General features: G+C 40.6%; 1 protein-coding gene across 1 annotated transcript in view; it reads right to left on the bottom strand.

Annotated features, from left to right (window-relative positions):
* The window catches only part of LOC120037668 (voltage-dependent T-type calcium channel subunit alpha-1I-like), a gene marked incomplete at its 5' end in the record, with an annotated part of 166,483 nt that overhangs the window by 12,255 nt on the left and 131,695 nt on the right, over positions 1–22,533 (bottom strand). Inside the window, 5 exons of the mRNA XM_038983664.1 lie at positions 10,050–10,202; positions 18,360–18,384; positions 18,493–18,523; positions 19,624–19,795; positions 20,023–20,166. Of these exons, the coding sequence (XP_038839592.1) occupies positions 10,050–10,202; positions 18,360–18,384; positions 18,493–18,523; positions 19,624–19,795; positions 20,023–20,166 (525 nt within the window). The remainder of the gene's footprint in view (positions 1–10,049; positions 10,203–18,359; positions 18,385–18,492; positions 18,524–19,623; positions 19,796–20,022; positions 20,167–22,533) is intronic.

The raw sequence follows: 22,533 nt of genomic DNA on the forward strand, positions 1-22,533 counted from the left end.
CGGACTAAAGTTGTAACGGACTAAAGTAGTAACTGACTAAAGTTGTAACGGACTAAAGTTGTAACGGACTAAAGTTGTAACGGACTAAAGTACTAACGGACTAAACTAGTAACTGACTAGACTATTAACTGACTAAAGTAGTAACAGACTAAACTAGTAACTGACTGAAGTTGTAACGGACTAAAGTACTAACTGACTAAAGTAGTAACGGACTAAAGTAGTAATGGACTAAAGTTGTAACGGACTAAACTAGTAACTGACTGAAGTAGTAATGGACTAAAGTACTAACTGACTAAAGTTGTAACGGACTAAAGTTGTAACGGACTAAAGTTGTAACGGACTAAAGTACTAACGGACTAAAGTAGTAATGGACTAAAGTTGTAACGGACTAAAGTTGTAACGGACTAAAGTTGTAACGGACTAAAGTAGTAACTGACTAAACTATTAACTGACTAAAGTAGTAACAGACTAAACTAGTAACTGACTGAAGTTGTAACGGACTAAAGTAGTAACGGACTAAAGTAGTAACTGACTAAAGATGTAACTGACTAAAGTTTTAAAGTTGTAACTGACTAAAATAGTAACGGACTAAAGTAGTAACTGACTAAAGTTGTAACGGACTAAAGTAGTAACGAACTAAAGTAGTAACTGACTAAAATAGTAACGGACTAAAGTTGTAACGGACTAAAGTAGTAACGAACTAAAGTAGTAACTGACTAAAGTTGTAATGGACTAAAGTTGAAACAGACTAAAGTTGTAACTGACTAAAATAGTAACGGACTAAAGTAGTAACGGACTAAAGTAGTAACTGACTAAAGATGTAACTGACTAAAGTTTTAAAGTTGTAACTGACTAAAATAGTAACGGACTAAAGTAGTAACTGACTAAAGTTGTATTGGACTAAAGTAGTAACGGACTAAACTAGTAACTGACTGAAGTGGACTAAAGTTGTAACGGACTAAAGTAGTAACTGACTAAAGTAGTAACTGACTAAAGTTGTATCGGACTAAAGTAGTAACGGACTAAAGTTGCAATGGACTAAAGTTGTAACAGACTAAAGTTGTAACTGACTAAAGTTGCAATGGACTAAAGATGTAACAGACTAAAGTTGTAACTGACTAAAGTAGTAATGGACTAAAGTAGTAACTGACTAAAGTTGCAATGGACTAAAGTTGTAACAGACTAAAGTTGTAACTGACTAAAGTAGTAATGGACTAAAGTAGTAACTGACTAAAGTAGTAATGGACTAAAGTACTAACTGACTAAAGTTGTAACGGACTAAAGTAGTAACGAACTAAAGTAGTAACGGACTAAACTAGTAACTGACTGAAGTGGACTAAAGTGGACAAAGGTGGACTAAAGTTGTAACGGACTAAAGTAGTAACTGACTAAAGTAGTAACTGACTAAAGTTGTATCGGACTAAAGTAGTAACGGACTAAAGTAGTAACTGACTAAAGTTGTAACAGACTAAAGTTGTAACTGACTAAAGTAGTAATGGACTAAAGTAGTAACTGACTAAAGTAGTAATGGACTAAAGTTGTAACGGACTAAAGTTGTAATGGACTAAAGTAGTAACGGACTAAACTATTAACTGACTAAAGTAGTAACTGACTAAAGTAGTAACGGACTAAAGTAGTAACGGACTAAAGTAGTAACAGACTAAACTAGTAACGGACTAAACTAGTAACTGACTAAACTAGTAACTGACTGAAGTTGTAACGGACTAAAGTAGTAACGGACTAAAGTAGTAATGGACTAAAGTAGTAACTGACTAACGTAGTAATGGACTAAAGTAGTAACAGACTAAACTAGTAACAGACTAAACTAGTAACGGACTAAACTAGTAACGGACTAAACTAGTAACTGACTAAACTAGTAACTGACTGAAGTAGTAACGGACTAAAGTAGTAACTGACTAAAGTAGTAACGGACTAAAGTTGTAATGGACTAAAGTAGTAACAGACTAAACTAGTAACGGACTAAACTAGTAACTGACTAAACTAGTAACTGACTAAACTAGTAACGGACTAAACTAGTAACTGACTAAACTAGTAACTGACTGAAGTAGTAACGGACTAAAGTAGTAACTGACTAAAGTAGTAACAGACTAAACTAGTAACGGACTAAACTAGTAACTGACTAAACTAGTAACTGACTGAAGTAGTAACGGACTAAAGTAGTAACTGACTAAAGTAGTAACTGACTAAACTAGTAACAGACTAAACTAGTAACGGACTAAACTAGTAACTGACTAAACTAGTAACTGACTGAAGTAGTAACGGACTAAAGTAGTAACTGACTAAAGTAGTAACGGACTAAAGTTGTAATGGACTAAAGTAGTAACTGACTAAACTAGTAACAGACTAAACTAGTAACGGACTAAACTAGTAACTGACTAAACTAGTAACGGACTAAACTAGTAACAGACTAAACTAGTAACGGACTAAACTAGTAACTGACTAAACTAGTAACTGACTGAAGTAGTAACGGACTAAAGTAGTAACTGACTAAAGTAGTAACAGACTAAACTAGTAACGGACTAAACTAGTAACTGACTAAACTAGTAACTGACTGAAGTAGTAACGGACTAAAGTAGTAACTGACTAAAGTAGTAACTGACTAAACTATTAACTGACTAAAGTAGAAACTGACTAAATTTGTAACTGACTAAAGTTGTAACGGACTAAAGTAGTAACTGACTAAACTATTAACTGACTAAATTTGTAACTGACTAAATTTGTAACTGACTAAACTAGTAACGGACTAAAGTTGTAACGGACTAAAGTAGTAACTGACTAAATTTGTAACTGACTAAAGTAGTAACTGACTAAACTATTAACTGACTAAATTTGTAACTGACTAAATTTGTAACTGACTAAAGTTGTAACGGACTAAAGTAGTAACGGACTAAAGTTGCAATGGACTAAAGTTGTAACAGACTAAAGTTGTAACTGACTAAAGTTGCAATGGACTAAAGATGTAACAGACTAAAGTTGTAACTGACTAAAGTAGTAATGGACTAAAGTAGTAACTGACTAAAGTTGCAATGGACTAAAGTTGTAACAGACTAAAGTTGTAACTGACTAAAGTAGTAATGGACTAAAGTAGTAACTGACTAAAGTAGTAATGGACTAAAGTACTAACAGACTAAACTAGTAACAGACTAAACTAGTAACGGACTAAACTAGTAACTGACTAAACTAGTAACTGACTGAAGTAGTAACGGACTAAAGTAGTAACTGACTAAAGTAGTAACGGACTAAAGTTGTAATGGACTAAAGTAGTAACAGACTAAACTAGTAACGGACTAAACTAGTAACTGACTAAACTAGTAACTGACTAAACTAGTAACGGACTAAACTAGTAACTGACTAAACTAGTAACTGACTGAAGTAGTAACGGACTAAAGTAGTAACTGACTAAAGTAGTAACAGACTAAACTAGTAACGGACTAAACTAGTAACTGACTAAACTAGTAACTGACTGAAGTAGTAACGGACTAAAGTAGTAACTGACTAAAGTAGTAACTGACTAAACTAGTAACAGACTAAACTAGTAACGGACTAAACTAGTAACTGACTAAACTAGTAACTGACTGAAGTAGTAACGGACTAAAGTAGTAACTGACTAAAGTAGTAACGGACTAAAGTTGTAATGGACTAAAGTAGTAACTGACTAAACTAGTAACAGACTAAACTAGTAACGGACTAAACTAGTAACTGACTAAACTAGTAACGGACTAAACTAGTAACAGACTAAACTAGTAACGGACTAAACTAGTAACTGACTAAACTAGTAACTGACTGAAGTAGTAACGGACTAAAGTAGTAACTGACTAAAGTAGTAACAGACTAAACTAGTAACGGACTAAACTAGTAACTGACTAAACTAGTAACTGACTGAAGTAGTAACGGACTAAAGTAGTAACTGACTAAAGTAGTAACTGACTAAACTATTAACTGACTAAAGTAGAAACTGACTAAATTTGTAACTGACTAAAGTTGTAACGGACTAAAGTAGTAACTGACTAAACTATTAACTGACTAAAGTTGTAACGGACTAAAGTAGTAACGGACTAAAGTAGTAACTGACTAAATTTGTAACTGACTAAAGTAGTAACTGACTAAACTATTAACTGACTAAATTTGTAACTGACTAAATTTGTAACTGACTAAAGTTGTAACGGACTAAAGTAGTAACGGACTAAAGTTGCAATGGACTAAAGTTGTAACAGACTAAAGTTGTAACTGACTAAAGTTGCAATGGACTAAAGATGTAACAGACTAAAGTTGTAACTGACTAAAGTAGTAATGGACTAAAGTAGTAACTGACTAAAGTTGCAATGGACTAAAGTTGTAACAGACTAAAGTTGTAACTGACTAAAGTAGTAATGGACTAAAGTAGTAACTGACTAAAGTAGTAATGGACTAAAGTACTAACTGACTAAAGTTGTAACGGACTAAAGTAGTAACGAACTAAAGTAGTAACGGACTAAACTAGTAACTGACTGAAGTGGACTAAAGTGGACAAAGGTGGACTAAAGTTGTAACGGACTAAAGTAGTAACTGACTAAAGTAGTAACTGACTAAAGTTGTATCGGACTAAAGTAGTAACGGACTAAAGTAGTAACTGACTAAAGTTGTAACAGACTAAAGTTGTAACTGACTAAAGTAGTAATGGACTAAAGTAGTAAATGACTAAAGTAGTAATGGACTAAAGTTGTAACGGACTAAAGTTGTAATGGACTAAAGTAGTAACGGACTAAACTATTAACTGACTAAAGTAGTAACTGACTAAAGTAGTAACGGACTAAAGTAGTAACGGACTAAAGTAGTAACAGACTAAACTAGTAACGGACTAAACTAGTAACTGACTAAACTAGTAACTGACTGAAGTTGTAACGGACTAAAGTAGTAACGGACTAAAGTAGTAACTGACTAAAGTAGTAACTGACTAAACTATTAACTGACTAAAGTAGTAACGGACTAAAGTAGTAATGGACTAAAGTAGTAACTGACTAACGTAGTAATGGACTAAAGTAGTAACTGACTAAACTAGTAACAGACTAAACTAGTAACGGACTAAACTAGTAACTGACTAAACTAGTAACTGACTGAAGTAGTAACGGACTAAAGTAGTAACTGACTAAAGTAGTAACGGACTAAAGTTGTAATGGACTAAAGTAGTAACTGACTAAACTAGTAACAGACTAAACTAGTAACGGACTAAACTAGTAACTGACTAAACTAGTAACGGACTAAACTAGTAACAGACTAAACTAGTAACGGACTAAACTAGTAACTGACTAAACTAGTAACTGACTGAAGTAGTAACGGACTAAAGTAGTAACTGACTAAAGTAGTAACAGACTAAACTAGTAACGGACTAAACTAGTAACTGACTAAACTAGTAACTGACTGAAGTAGTAACGGACTAAAGTAGTAACTGACTAAAGTAGTAACTGACTAAACTAGTAACAGACTAAACTAGTAACGGACTAAACTAGTAACTGACTAAACTAGTAACTGACTGAAGTAGTAACGGACTAAAGTAGTAACTGACTAAAGTAGTAACGGACTAAAGTTGTAATGGACTAAAGTAGTAACTGACTAAACTAGTAACAGACTAAACTAGTAACGGACTAAACTAGTAACTGACTAAACTAGTAACGGACTAAACTAGTAACAGACTAAACTAGTAACGGACTAAACTAGTAACTGACTAAACTAGTAACTGACTGAAGTAGTAACGGACTAAAGTAGTAACTGACTAAAGTAGTAACAGACTAAACTAGTAACGGACTAAACTAGTAACTGACTAAACTAGTAACTGACTGAATTAGTAACGGACTAAAGTAGTAACTGACTAAAGTAGTAACTGACTAAACTATTAACTGACTAAAGTAGAAACTGACTAAATTTGTAACTGACTAAAGTAGTAACGGACTAAAGTAGTAACTGACTATACTATTAACTGACTAAATTTGTAACTGACTAAATTTGTAACTGACTAAACTAGTAACGGACTAAAGTTGTAACGGACTAAAGTAGTAACGGACTAAAGTAGTAACTGACTAAATTTGTAACTGACTAAAGTAGTAACTGACTAAACTATTAACTGACTAAATTTGTAACTGACTAAATTTGTAACTGACTAAAGTTGTAACGGACTAAAGTAGTAACGGACTAAAGTAGTAACGGACTAAACTAGTAACGGACTAAACTAGTAACTGACTAAATTTGTAACTGACTAAATTTGTAACTGACTAAAGTACTAACTGACTAAAGTTGTAACGGACTAAAGTTGTAACGGACTAAAGTTGTATCGGACTAAAGTTGTAACGGACTAAATTTGTAACTGACTAAAGTTGTAACGGACTAAAGTTGTAACGGACTAAAGTAGTAACGGACTAAAGTTGTAACGGACTAAAGTTGTAACGGACTAAAGTTGTAATGGACTAAAGTTGTAACGGGCTAAAGTTGTAACGGACTAAACTAGTAACTGACTGAAGTTGTAACGGACTAAAGTAGTAACGGACTAAAGTAGTAACGGACTAAAGTTGTAACGGACTAAAGTTGTAACGGACTAAAGTAGTAACGGACTAAAGTTGTAACGGACTAAAGTACTAACGGACTAAAGTAGTAATGGACTAAAGTTGTAACGGGCTAAAGTTGTAACGGACTAAACTAGTAACTGACTGAAGTTGTAACGGACTAAAGTAGTAACGGACTAAAGTAGTAACTGACTAGGGTTGTAACGGACTAAAGTTGTAACGGATTAAAATTGTAACTGACTAAAGTTGTAACTGTCTAAAGTTCTAACTTGACAGCCTGCTCTCTAGGTGGACTGTGTCAAAAAGTTGAGCGGCTGATTGGCTGACAGTCAGGAAGTTGAAGGTAATGAAGGAGAAAATGGAGGTGGTAGTGACAGGTTGGTATGGTAATATGGCAGAATGGGTTATATCTGGACCATTAGACCGACTCTGAGGAATCTCCCTGTCAGCTGGTCTGAGCCCATCAATATAATGGAAAAGAGAAAGAAAGAAAGAGAGAGAGAGAGAGAGAGAGAGAGAGAGAGAGAGAGAGAGAGAGAGAGAAAGAGAGCGAGAGAGAGAGAGAGAGAGAGAGACAGAGAGACAGAGAGACAGAGAGAGGGAGAAAATAAAAAAATGAAGAAAGAGAGAGAGAAAGATGGAGAGAGAGAGATAGATGGATGGACAGATGATGTGGGGTTAAGGCTTGACCTCTCACTACTGTTCTCTCTGTGTGTACTGCACTACATCTAGCATAGTATGTAAAGTATGCCCCCTTTCACGCACGCACACACACACACACACACACACACACACACACACACACACACACACACACACACACACACACACACACACACACACACACACACACACACACACACACACACACACACACACACTCCAAACTGATAAACCATCAACCGTTGACATCCCAGTCATCCCACCATCGTTACTGACATGTGATGTGTTTCAGTCCCACAGTCATGAAAACCACATATTACTTATATTACTTACATATGTAAACTCAGCAAAAAATGAAACGTCTATTTTTCAGGACCCTGTCTTCAAAGATACTTTGAAGTTACTACTTTTGTCAGTTACAGATCTTCATTGTAAAGGGTTTAAACACTGTTTCCCATGCTTGTTCAATGAACCATAAACAATTAATGAACATGCACCTGTGGAACGGTCGTTAAGACACTAATTGCTTACAGACGGCAGGCACTTAAGGTCACAGTTATGAATACTTAGGACACTAAAGAGGCCTTTCTACTGACTCTGAAAAACACCAAAAGAAAGATGCCCAGGGTCCCTGCTCATCTGCGTGAACGTGCCTTAGGCATGCTGCAAGGAGGCATGAGGACTGCAGATGTGGCCAGGGCAATAAATTGCAATGTCCTTACTGTGTGACACCTAAGACAGCACTACAGGGAGACAGGACGGACAGCTGATCGTCCGCGCAGTGGCAGACCACGTGTAACAACACCTGCACAGGATTGGTACATCCGAACATCACACCTGCGGGACAGGTACAGGATGGCAACAACAACTGCCCGAGTCACACCAGAAACGCACAATCCCTCCATCAGTGCTCAGACTGTCCGCAATAGGCGGAGAGAGGCTGGACTGAGGGCTTGTAGGCCTGTTGTAAGGCAGGTCCTCACTAGACATCACCAGAAACAACGTCGCCTATGGGCACCGTCACTGGACCAGACAGGACTGGCAAAAAGTGTTCTTCACTGACGAGTCGCGGTTTTGTCTCACCAGGGGTGATGGTCGGATTCGCATTTATCGTTGAAGGAATGAGCATTACAACGAGGCCTGTACTCTGGAGTGGGATTGATTTGGAGGTGAAGGGTCCGTCATGGTCTGGGGCAGTGTGTCACAGCATCATCGGATTGAGCTTTTGTCATTGCAGACAATCTCAACGCTGTGCGTTACAGGGAAGACATCCTCCTCCCTCATGTGGTACCCTTCCTGCAGGCTCATCCTGACATGACCCTCCAGCATGACAATGCCACCAGCCATACTGCTCGTTCTGTGTGTGATTTCCTGCAAGACAGGAATGTCAGTGTTCTGCCATGGCCAGCGAAGAGCCCAGATCTCAATCCCGTTGAGCACGTCTGGGACCTGTTGGATCGGAGGGTGAGAGCTAGCGCCATTCCCCCCAGAAATGTCTGAGAACTTGCAGGTGCCTTGGTGGAAGAGTGGGGTAACATCTCACAGCAAGAACTGGCAAATCTGGTGCAGTCCATGAGGAGGAGATGCACTGCAGTACTTAATGCAGCTGGTGGCCACACCAGATACTAACTGTTACTTTTGATTTTGACCAGCGACACATTATTCCATTTCTGTTAGTCACATGTCTGTGGAACGTGTTCAGTTTATGTCTCAGTTGTTGAATCTTGTTATGTTCATACAAATATTTACACATGTTAAGTTTGCTGAAAATAAATGCAGTTGACAGTGAGAGGACGTTTCTTTTTTTGCTGAGTTTATATAGAAATGTACAGAATTAATTAAATACATGCATTCTCCTGTGTTTCCCATGGTAACTCCAGAAAGATCAAACACAGCAGCAAATGTGCATCATCACATTATTCCCAAAGGTTACGTCTGGTAGCGATGCAAACACACACACACACACACACAGACACAGACACAGACACAGACACAGACACAGACACAGACACAGACACAGACACACACACAGACACAGACACACACACACACACACACACACACACACACACACACACACACACACACACACACACACACACACACAGCATATAAATAATGCATATGAATATAGCATCACAATAACAATATGATGGATAGACAGGGAATGTGTGTGTGTGTGTTTGCATGCATGTCATCCGTATTTGAAAGTCAACTCAACATAGTCCTGAATTAAATTATTTTGTTGAGTAAATAGCAACAAGGTTAGAGGGAGGTTGAATGTGATTGGCCAACAACAGATATGTAGATGAGATGTTCTCATACTGAACCAACAGAACTGGATTCTCCAGGGAATGGTACAGCCTTGTCATGAGCATTTTTTTCTGTTTGTGATTTTAACAAACTACCATGCAGGTTACATTAACATAAAGAGATGAAGAGAATTACACACACACACACACAAGCACACAAGCACACACATGTACACACACAAAGTGTATCATATACACACACATTAAACGTTTGTATTTTAGTATGTGTGTCATCATTCAGAAGAACATTAATGTGACGTATGGAGGGAAACCACTGTTTTCTCAGTCTGTTTGATTGACAGCTACCACTATAGCTGCCTTTGAGTTATACAGCAGGATGATTGACATGGGATGTTATTCCCATATCTGTGTGTGTGTGTGTGTGTGTGTGTGTGTGTGTGTGTGTGTGTGTGTGTGTGTGTGTGTGTGTGTGTGTGTGTGTGTGTGTGTGTGTGCATGTTTGTGAGCACCTGTGTGTGTTTGTGCATGCATATTGTGTGGTATGTGTGTGCATGTGTACCTCTTGCAGATTTCTCTTGTAGTCCTTCCAGACAGGAGAAGAGGTAGAGGAGTAGTGATGGAAGACAGATCCAGAGAGGTTGTCAATCATCAGCATCTCTCCTTCAAATGAGTCCTTTATCAGCAGAGATACACTGTCCAACCACTGACTCTCCTGGGGAGAACAAGAGGATATATACATTAAACACTGTCCACTGACTCTCCTGGAGACACACAGAGGATATATACATTAAACACTGTCCACTGACTCTCCTGGAGACACACAGAGGATATATACATTAAACACTGTCCACTGACTCTCCTGGAGACACACAGAGGATATATACATTAAACACTGTCCACTGACTCTCCTGGAGACACACAGAGGATATATACATTAAACACTGTCCACTGACTCTCCTGGGGACAACAAGAGGATATATACATTAAACACTGTCCACTGACTCTCCTGGAGACCCACAGAGGATATACACATTAAACACTGTCCACTGACTCTCCTGGGGACAACAAGAGGATATATACATTAAACACTGTCCACTGACTCTCCTGGAGACACACAGAGGATATATACATTAAACACTGTCCACTGACTCTCCTGGAGACACAGAGGATATACACAGTACCAGTCAAAAGTTTGTACACAGGGTTTTTCTTTATTTTGTACTATTTTCTACATTGTAGAATAATAGTGAAGACAACAAAACTATGACATATAACATATGGAATCAAGTAGTAACCAAAAAAGTGTTAAACAAATCAAAATACATTTTCTATTTGAGATTCTTCAATGTAGCCACCCTTTGCCTTGATGACAGCGTTGCAAACTCTTGGCATTCTCTCAACCAGCTTCACCTGGAATGCTTTTCCAACAGTCTTGAAGGAGTTCCCACATATGCTGAGCACTTCTTGGCTGCTTTTCCTTCACTCTGCAGTCCAACTCAGCCCAAACCATCTCAGTTGGGTTAAGGTCGGGTGATTGTGGAGGCCAGATCATCTGATGCAGCATTCCATCACTCTCTTTCTTGGTCAAATAGCCCTTACACAGCCTGGAGGTGTGTTTTGGGTCATTGTCCTGTTGAAAAACAAATGATAGTCCCACTAAGCGCAAACCAGATGGGATGACGTATCGCTGCAGAATGCTGTGGTAGCCATGCTGGTTAAGTAAATTCAAATAAATCACTGACAGTGTCACCAACAAAGCACTCCCACACCATCACACCTCCTCCTCCATGCTTCATGGTGGAAACCACACATGCAGAGATCATCCGTTCACCTACTCTGCACCTCACAAAGGCAAGGCGGTGGAACCAAAAATCTGGACTCATCAGACCAAAAGGACAGATTTCCAACGGTTTAATATCCATGACTTGTGTTTCTTGGCCCAAGCAAGTTTCTTCTTATTGGTGTCCTTTAGTAGTGGTTTCTTTGAAGCAATTCGACCATGAAGACCTGATTCACGGAGTCTCCTCTGAACAGTTGACGTTAAAATGTGTCTATTACTTGAACTCTGTGAAGCATTTATTTGGCCTGCACTTTCTTATGCAGTTAACTCTAATGAACTTATCCTCTGCAGCAGAGGTAACTCTGGGTCTTCCATTCTTGTAGCGGTCCTCATGAGAGCCAGTTTCATCATAGCGCTTGATGGTTTTTGCGACTGCACTTGAAGCAACTTTCAAAGTTCTTGACATTTTCCGGATTGACTGACCTTCATGTCTTAAAGTAATGATGGACTGTCGTTTCTCTTTGCTTATTTTAGCTGTTCTTGCCATAATATGGACTTGGTCTTTTACCAAATAGGGCTATCTTCTGTACATCACCCTACCTTGTCACAGCTTGACACCCAGGGTCTCGACCCCGCCCTGTTCAACTTGGTCCTGGACTTCCTGACGGGCCGCCCCCAGGTGGTGAAGGTAGGAAACAAGATCTTCACTCCGCTGATCCTCAACACTGGGGCCCCACAAGGGTGCATTCTCAGCCCTCTCCTGTACTCCCTGTTCACCCACGATTGCGTGGCCATGCACGCCTCAATCATCAAGTTTGCAGACGACACTACAGTGGTAGGCTTGATTACCAACAACGACAAGACAGCCTACAGGGATTAGGTGAGGGCCCTCGGAGTGTGATGTCAGGAAAATAACCTCTCACTCAATGTCAGCAAAACAAAAGAGATGATCGTGGACTTCAGGAAACAGCAAAGGGGGCACCCCCCTATTCACATAGACGGAAAAGCAGTGGAGAAGGTGGAACGTTTTAAGTTCCTTGGTGTACTTTATATATCACTGACAAACTGAAATGGTCCACGCACACAGACAGTGTGGTGAAAAAGGCGCAACAGCGCCTTTTCAACCTTAGAAGGCTGAAAAAATGTGGCTTGTCACCAAAAACCCTCACTAACTTTTACAGGTGAACAATTGAGAGCATCCTGTCGGGCTGTATCACTGCCTGGTACGGCAACTGCACCGCCCACAAACGCAGAGCTCTCCAGAGGGTGGTGTGCTCTGCACCACGCTTCACCGGGGGCAAACTACCTTCCCTCCAGGACACCTACAACACCCGATGTCACAGGAAGGCCAAAAAGATCATCCAGAACAACAACCACCCGAGCCACTGCCTGCTCACCCTGCTACCGTCCAGAAGGCGAGGTCAGTACTGGTGCATCAGAGCTGGGACCGAGAGATTGAAAAACAGCTTCTATCTCAAGGCCATCAGATTGTTAAACAGCCATCACTAACACAGAGAGGAAGGCTGCCTACCTACAGACTTGATATCATTGACCACTTTAATAAATGGATCACTAGTCACTTTAATAATACCACTTTAAAAATGTTTACATATCTCGCATTACTCATCTCATATGTATATACTGTATACTGTATCCTTCACTATCTATTCTTCGCTATCTATTGCATCTTAGCCGCTCTATCACTGCTCATCCATATATTTTATACTTACACTTCCGTGTAAAAGTTTGGGGTCACTTAGAAATGTCCTTGTTTTTGAAAGTAGAGCACATTTCTTGTCCATTAAAATAACATCAAATCAATCAGAAATACAGTGTAGACATAGTTAATGTTGTAAATGACGATTATAGCTGGAAACGGCTGATTTTTTATGGAACATCTACATGGGCGTACAGAGGCCCATTATCAGCAACCATCACTCCTGTGTTCCAATGGCACGTTGTGTTAGCTAATCCAAGCTTATAATTTTAAGGCTAATTGATCATTAGAAAACTGGCAGCTTCATTAAATAGTACCCGCAAAACACAAGTCTCAACGTCAACAGCGAAGATGCGACTCCGGGATGCTGGCCTTCTGGGCAGCGTTCCTCTGTCCAGTGTCTGTGTTCTTTTGCCCATCTTAATCTTTTCTTTTTATTGTCCAGTCTGAGATATAGGCAGAGTTGCAAAGAAAAAGCCATAAGGCCAGCATTCCGGAGTCGCCTCTTCACTGTTGACGTTGCGGGTACTATTTAATGAAGCTGCCAGTTGAGCACTTGTGAGGCATCTGTTTCTCAAACTAGACACTAATGTACTTGTCCTCTTGCTCAGTTGTGCACCGGGGCCTCACACTCCTCTTTCTATTCTGGTTAGAGCCAGTTTGTGCTGTTCTGTGAAGGGAATAGTACACAGCGTTGTACGAGATCTTCAGTTTCTTGGCAATTTCTCACATGAAATAGCCTTCATTTTTCAGAACAAGAATAGACTGACGAGTTTCATTAGAAAGTTAATTGTTTCTGGCCATTTTGAGCTTGTAATCAAACCCACAAATTCTGACGCTCCAGATACTCAACTAGTCTATTGAAGGCCAGTTTTATTGCTTCTTTAATCAGAACAACAGTTTTCAGTTGCGCTAACAGATTGCAAAAGGGTTTTCTAATGATCATTTAGCCTTTTAAAATGACAAACTTGGATTAGCTAACACAACGTGTCATTGGAACACAGGAGTGATGGTTGCTGATAATGGGCCTCTGTACGCCTATGTAGATATTCCATTTAAAAAATCTGCAGTTTCCAGCTACAATAGTCATTTACAACAAAACATTAACAATGTCTACACTGAATTTCTGATCAATTTGATGTTATTTTAATGGACAAAAAATGTGCTTCTCTTTCAAAAACACGGAAATTTCTAAGTGACCCCAAACTTTTGAACGGTAGTGTATAGATTCTCATCCCATTCCTTTACTAGATTGTGTGTATTAGTTAGTTGTTGTGGAATTGTTAGATATTACCTGTTAGATAGTGCTGCACTGTCAGATCTAGAAGCATTAACATTTCACTACACTCACAACAACATCTGCTAACCATGTGTATGTGACCAATAACATTTGATTTGATTTGACAACACAATCGATTGGCTCAAACGCATTAAGAAGGAAAGAAATTCCACAAATGAACTATTAACAAGGCACACCTGTTAATTGAAATGCATTCCAGGTGACTACCTAATGAAGCTGGTTGAGAGAATGCCAAGAGGGTGCAAAGCTGTCATCAAGGAAAAGGTTGGCTATACTTTTTTTACTTACTACATGATTCCATATGTGTTATTTCATAGTTTTGATGTCTTCATTATTATTCTACAATGTAGAAAATAGTACAAATAAAGAAAAACCCTTGAATGAGTAGGTGTGTCCAAACTTTTGACTGGTACTGTGTACAACTCATTACAGACCAACTCATACATTTACCTACAATACATTGAGTGTGCGCCCGGAGATTGGAAGGTTGGAAGTTTGATCCCAGGGTGAGGTAACACCATTGTAAATACAACCCATACAACCCATATTTATGCCTCCCCGGGTGAAGTACACCCCGGGTGAGACTCCTTGGCACTCAGCAATAAGGAAATAGATTGGGAGTAAGGCCCTGAGACACGTAGACTAGCGTCCTATCCAAGGGGTGTACTTGTACATCAAGCTGCCTCACGCTACAGAAACAGGAAATAGGCTCCTGTTGCTATGGGCCGTTCCTCACACAAGGGCACATACTGTACGTGGGACTTTTGTGAAATATGAAGATCAACTCTATAAAGCATTCTTACATCTGAAGCAAATAAGAATACATTAACATTTTGACTAGGTTTACCAGACTAGGTTAAACCTGACTAGGTTAAACCAGACTAGGTTTACCAGACTAGGTTAAACCAGACTAGGTTTAAACCAGACTAGGTTAAACCAGACTAGGTTTACCAGACTAGGTTAAACCAGACTAGGTTAAACCAGACTAGGTTTACCAGACTAGGTTAAACCAGACTAGGTTAAACCAGACTAGGTTTAACCAGACTAGGTTAAACCTGACTAGGTTTACCAGATGGTTAAACCAGACTAGGTTTACCAGACTAGGTTAAACCAGACTAGGTTTACCAGACTAGGTTTACCAGACGGTTTAACCAGATGAGGTTTACCAGACTAGGTTTAACCAGACTAGGTTTACCAGACTAGGTTAAACCAGACTAGGTTTACCAGACTAGGTTTACCAGACTAGGTTTACCAGACTAGGTTTAACCAGATGAGGTTTAACCAGACCAAACTCTGCCCTTGATGAAGAAAGCGTTGGTGGTTTGACAGGAGCAGCCTGTGATGATCATTCCTGCTGTGTGTTTAAGCTTCTCAGTGTGATGGTGATTCACATCATCAAGCCTGAAGACAGAAGATCCAGACAGCGTCTAGCGCTCTGTATGAACACACACGGTGTAAACACACCTCATTGATCTCTCTGTGTGAGTGTGTGAGTGTGTGAGTGTGTGAGTGTGTGAGTGTGAGTGTGAGTGTGAGTGTGAGAGAGAGAGAGAGAGAGAGAGAGAGAGAGAGAGAGAGAGAGAGAGAGAGATCTAACCCCGGGGCCTGTCCCCGTCAGTGTGTTTGATTTCCTGTCTGTCAAACTCAGCATCTTGGCACTCCACTTCCTGTAGTCAGCCCTCCTACAGAGATGCTCATTCTTGGGCTGGCCGTTTCTATGGTATTACAAGGCTTTCTCGCTTTCTCTCTTTCTCACCCTCCTCCTCCCTTCTCTCTCTTTCACACTCTCTCCCAAGCCGTCTTACTTGTGTAAAATGTATCTCCCTCTCATCTCTCTCGTTCTCTCTTTATGCTTCCGTCTTTTCATAACCCATAGTGAAGATGATTCATTCTGTTCTGTTGTTTAATTAAATATTAGCTCGTACGCGTCCTGTTGTTTCTAACTCTCATAGGTAGAGCCGCACACACACACACACACACACACACACACACACACACACACACACACACACACACACACACACACACACACACACACACACACACACACACACACACCCTTCCCCATATAGACTCCATGGCACAAGGCAGGGGAGATCCAAGACAAATGCTACTTTATTAAACATTGTTTGTGTTTTAAGAGCTAATGAGCATCGACAACTTCCATTCAACAAGATATTCCATTGACTAGAATTCCAGTGAATGGATATTCTACAGGATCAATGTGGTGCATCGAGAGGTTCTGTTTCTAATTAAAATAGCAAGTCTTTCAAGTCGAGGTTGGAGTTTCAATTAGATATTGAAGAGCTGGTGTTTGTGTGTATGTGTGAGAGTGTGTGTGTGTGTGTGTGTGTGTGTGTGAGAGTGTGTGTGTGTGTTTGTGTGTGTGAGAGTGTGTGTGTGTTTGTGTGTATGTGTGAGAGTGTGTGTGTTCCTGTCTGCTGTCTTTCTCTGTGGGCACTGCCAAGCTCCAGCTATTGACTGGCAGTCTGCCCTCCTCACCTCGCACTCTCCACTACCCTCAGAGAGATGGACGCACACACAGAGACACGCACACACACACACACACACCGATACACACAGAAAGGTTACAGGCGGGCATACAACTCAGCAGGGGCTCAACGATTGGCTAGCTCGGAGGTCCTGGGTGGGTAAGTGTTGGCGCTGACCTCATTTGATTGGCTGCCCTCCCAGCTGGCCTCCCATCCACCACTGCACCATAGCCAATCACACCCACTGTTACCCCCCCCCAGTCTACTGTGACCCCCCTATTGGTTGGCTCAATAGTCCAACTGTCTCAACTACTGCTTCAAACAATAAAATGTACTCTGAGGTCTGGGAAGTCTCCTCCTACTCAAACACAAATGCACAGAGAGAGACAGAGCCAGATCCAGAGCCAGAGCCAGAGCCAGAGACAGAGCCAGAGCCAGAGCCAGAGCCAGAGCCAGAGACAGAGACAGAGACAGAGACAGAAACAGAACAGAGAGAGAGAGAGAGTTTATTTCACTTTTGTATATTATCTACCTCACTTGCTTTGGCAATGTTAACACATGTTTCCCATGCCAATAAAGCCCATTGAATTGAATTAAATTGAGAGAGACAGAGAGAGAGACAGAGAGAGAGACAGACAGAGAGTCAGACAGAGAGTGAGTGAGCGAGATACAGAAAGAGAGTGATATCTCAGAGAGAGAGAGACAGAGAGAGAGACAGAGAGAGAGCGATATCTCAGAGACAGATAGGAAAGAGAGAGCTAGGGGGAAAGGTACTGAGAAATAAATAGATGCTGGAGAGAGATACAGGAAGATGGAGAGATTCTCTCCCTGTTTTTCTCCTCCTCCTCCAGTTTAAAAATACCAGTAGGCTTAGAGACAATAATCTAGACAGTATATCACTACCCACTGTCATTCTACATCCTAAATAGTCTCTCTCTCTCTCTCTCTCTCTCTCTCTCTCTCTCTCTCTCTCTCTCTCTCTCTCTCTCTCTCTCTCTCTCTCTCTCTCTCTCTCTCTCTCTCTCTCTCTCTCTCTCTCTCTCTCTCTCTCTCTCTCTCTCTCTCTCTCTCTCTCACTCTCTCTCACTCTCACTCTCTCTCTGTTTTGTCTCTCTCTCTCCCCCTCCCTCCCTCTCTCTCTCTCTCTCTTCAGGCTTAGTAAATTACATTTTGCTCAGGCAGGCTTTAGTTCTATAAGTAAGTGTGTGTGTTCTTGTCTCTAGGTGTTTTAATTAGGTAGCTAACACTGATAGCGAGACTAGATTGGACTTGCTGATGGTCCTGTGTTTAAAACAGATGGTTATTTTTAGCCAGAGTAAAGGGGATGAGGAGAGGAGTGGTGATGTGTGTGTATATGAAAGGTTGTGTTTGGAGAACACTAGTATTGGCAGTGTGTGCTTGTGTATACCGTATGCAACCAGTAAGTGGACTCAGATCGAACATATCTATAGATTTACACCTCCGGAGGTTTAGTATAGTATAATAGATTACAGTAAAGTAGAGCAGATTCGAGGAGAGTATAGTAGAGTAAAACTTAATCAAATAGAACAGAATCCCAGTACACTAACCTGTGCACAAACCTGTGCAGGTGAGTACAGCTTCCGTCTGTGATGCCGTCTGTGTCCCTCATGTCTTTCTCCTCCTCTATGGGGAGGGGTCACTCCACTGTGATCCACTACGGCCCCTGTCATCAGCCCTACCCCCTGACCCGGCCTGGTCCCTCCTTCCAACCCTCCACCTCCACCTGAAGGCCTCAATGGAAAGAATACCACAATGGATAGAAGAAGAACACAATGGATAGAAGAGGACCACAATGGATAGAAGAAGACCACAATGGATAGAAGAGGACCACAATGGATAGAAGAAGACCACAATGGATAGAAGAGGACCACAATGGATAGAAGACCACAATGGATAGAAGAAGACCACAATAGATAGAAGAAGACCACAATGGATAGAAGAAGACCACAATGGATAGAAGAAGACCACAATGGATAGAAGAAGACCACAATGGATAGAAGAGGACCCACAATGGATAGAAGAGGGCCACAATGGATAGAAGAGGACCACAATGGATAGAAGAGGACCACAAAGGATAGAAGAAGCCCACAATGGATAGAAGAGGACCACAATGGATAGAAGAAGACCACAATGGATAGAAGAAGACCACAATGGATAGAAGAAGACCACAATGGATAGAAGAGGACCACAATGGATAGAAGAGGACCACAAAGGATAGAAGAAGACCACAATGGATAGAAGAGGACCACAATGGATAGAAGAGGGCCACAATGGATAGAAGAGGACCACAATGGATAGAAGAGGAGCACAATGGATAGAAGAGGACCACAATGGATAGAAGAGGACCACAATGGATAGAAGAGGACCACAATGGATAGAAGAGGACCACAATGGATAGAAGAAGACCACAATGGATAGAAGAGGACCACAATGGATAGAAGAAGACCACAATGGATAGAAGAGGACCACAATGGATAGAAGAGGACCACAATGGATAGAAGAGGACCACAATGGATAGAAAAGGACCACAATGGATAGAAGAAGACCACAATGGATAGATGAAGACCACAATGGAAATAAACAGTAAACAATGTTTGTGTTCTCATTAATAATTTTAAAATGCATTGTAACCACATGATTGGTTGAGATGCATTTTTAAATTGTCCAATTTTCATTTGTTACATTTATTTGACAGAGACAACGCACATCAATCAACATATCTGTAAATGTGTCAGATTTAGCCGGCTAGCTAGTGGTCCCAGGGCAGGTAGATAAAATAAATAAATCATATTAATATTCATTGAAAAAATCTAATCAAATCACCCCTACATCCAGGCGCTCCAGAGGCCCCAGAGGCCCCAGCCACGAGCAGCCCAGTGCCCAGCCCCCCCATGCAGCAGGTGGGTAGTTGGAGTTGTCCCTGGGCTAGCTCCAGCTCGATCTCTGCATCCATCTCAGCATCCTCCTGGGCCTCTTTGTTTGAGTCGTCTAGGTGCTTCAAGGAAAACAGATCACATGACTTTAGTTATCCAACTGTGACATGTAAATGGACTCTTCTGCCATCTAGCGTCTTTGAGCTTTCTATTAATCCTTCCAGTAATATTGGGAATCTTGTTCTACGTTTAGACATTCAGTTCCACAGCATTGCACAGTGGTGTGTGTCGGTGTGTGTGTGTTTTATGAGGACGGACTGGTCTGCGCTGTGTGTCCCCCATACAGTACCTTCATGAGCACGGCCACCACCACGTTGATGAGGACAAACTGGGCGGTGAGGACGAAGGAGACAAAGTACATGGGAGAGATGAACTGGAGTCCAGCGTGGCACGGGTAGTCACTTGGTCCTGGAGGGCACTCACGCAGGGTGTCCTGGAGGACAGACAGGAAAAAGGAAAGTAAACAAACAATACATAGAAAAAAAGAAAGTAAGAAAGAGAGAAAGAAAGATTAAGAAAAAGAAAGAAAGAAAGATTAAGAAATAGAAAGAAAGAAAGGGGGTTGAGAGAAAGAAGATTTACAGAGGTAGACTAATTTTCCCAAATGAGGTAGCAATATAACCAATCGAAAATGAAAACTCCCTGTGAATGAGTACTTCATTAGCTAGTCGTCCCTGTCGGTTAGAGAGCAGAGAATAAGTACTTAATTTAGCTAGTAGTCTGTCGGGTAGAGATCTGTGAATAAGTACTTCCCTAGGTAGTCGTCTCTGTCGGTTAGATATCTGTGAATAAGTACTTCATTAGCTAGTCGTCTCAGTCGGTTAGAGATCAGAGAATAAGTACTTCATTAGCTAGTCGTCTCAGTCGGTTAGAGATCAGAGCATAAGTTCTTCACTAGCTAGTCGTCTCTGTCGGTTAGATATATGTGAATAAGTACTTCATTATCTAGTAGTCGCTGTTGGTTAGAGATCAGAGAATAAGTACTTCATTAGCTAGTCGTCTCTGTCGGTTAGAGATCAGAGAATAAGTACTTCATTAGCTAGTCGTCTCTGTCGGTTAGATATATGTGAATAAGTACTTCATTATCTAGTAGTCGCTGTTGGTTAGAGATCAGAGAATAAGTACTTCATTAGCTAGTCGTCTCAGTCGGTTAGAGATCAGAGCATAAGTTCTTCACTAGCTAGTCGTCTCTGTCGGTTAGAGATCAGAGAATAAGTTCTTGACTAGGTAGTCTCTGTCGGTTAGAGATCAGAGAATACGTACTTCATTAGCTAGTCGTCTCTGTTGGTTAGAGATCAGAGAATAAGTTCTTGACTAGGTAGTCTCTGTCGGTTAGAGATCAGAGAATAAGTACTTCATTAGCTAGTCGTCTCTGTCGGTTAGAGATCAGAGCATAAGTACTTCATTAGCTAGTCGTCTCTGTTGGTTAGAGATCAGAGAATAAGTTCTTGACTAGGTAGTCTCTGTCGGTTAGAGATCAGAGAATACGTACTTCATTAGCTAGTCGTCTCTGTTGGTTAGAGATCAGAGAATAAGTTCTTGACTAGGTAGTCTCTGTCGGTTAGAGATCAGAGAATACGTACTTCATTAGCTAGTCGTCTCTGTCGGTTAGAGATCAGAGAATAAGTTCTTCATTAGCTAGTCGTCTCTGTCGGTTAGAGATCAGAGAATAAGTACATCATTAGCTAGTCGTCTCTGTCGGTTAGAGATCAGAGAATACGTACTTCATTAGCTAGTCGTCTCTGTCGGTTAGAGATCAGAGAATAAGTTATTGACTAGGTAGTCGTCTCTGTCGGTTAGAGATCAGAGAATAAGTTCTTGACTAGGTAGTCCCTGTCGGTTAGCGATCAGAGAATAAGTACTTCATTAGCTAGTCGTCTCTGTCGGTTAGAGATCAGAGAATAAGTACTTCATTATCTAGTAGTCGCTGTCGGTTAGAGATCAGAGAATAAGTACTTCACTAGCTAGTCGTCTCTGTCGGTTAGATATCTGTGAATAAGTACTTCCCTAGGTAGTCGTCTCTGTCGGTTAGATATCTGTGAATAAGTACTTCATTAGCTAGTCGTCTCAGTCGGTTAGAGATCAGAGAATAAGTACTTAATTAGCTAGTAGTCTCTGTCGGTTAGAGATCAGATAATAAGTACTTCATTAGCTAGTAGTCTCTGTCGGTTAGATATATGTGAATAAGTACTTAATTAGCTAGTCGTCTCCGTTGGTTAGAGATCAGAGAATAAGTACTTCATTAGCTAGTCGTCTCTGTCGGTTAGAGATCAGAGAATAAGTACTTCATTAGCTAGTCGTCTCTGTCGGTTAGATATCTGTGAATAAGTACTTCATTAGCTAGTCGTCTCAGTCGGTTAGAGATCAGAGAATAAGTACTTCATTAGCTAGTCGTCTCAGTCGGTTAGAGATCAGAGCATAAGTTCTTCACTAGCTAGTCGTCTCTGTCGGTTAGAGATCAGAGAATAAGTTCTTGACTAGGTAGTCTCTGTCGGTTAGAGATCAGAGAATACGTACTTCATTAGCTAGTCGTCTCTGTTGGTTAGAGATCAGAGAATAAGTTCTTGACTAGGTAGTCTCTGTCGGTTAGAGATCAGAGAATAAGTACTTCATTAGCTAGTCGTCTCTGTCGGTTAGAGATCAGAGAATAAGTACTTCATTAGCTAGTCGTCTCTGTTGGTTAGAGATCAGAGAATAAGTTCTTGACTAGGTAGTCTCTGTCGGTTAGAGATCAGAGAATACGTACTTCATTAGCTAGTCGTCTCTGTTGGTTAGAGATCAGAGAATAAGTTCTTGACTA

This window comes from Salvelinus namaycush, unplaced genomic scaffold, assembly GCF_016432855.1.
Source record: "Salvelinus namaycush isolate Seneca unplaced genomic scaffold, SaNama_1.0 Scaffold181, whole genome shotgun sequence".
NCBI lineage: Eukaryota > Metazoa > Chordata > Actinopteri > Salmoniformes > Salmonidae > Salvelinus > Salvelinus namaycush.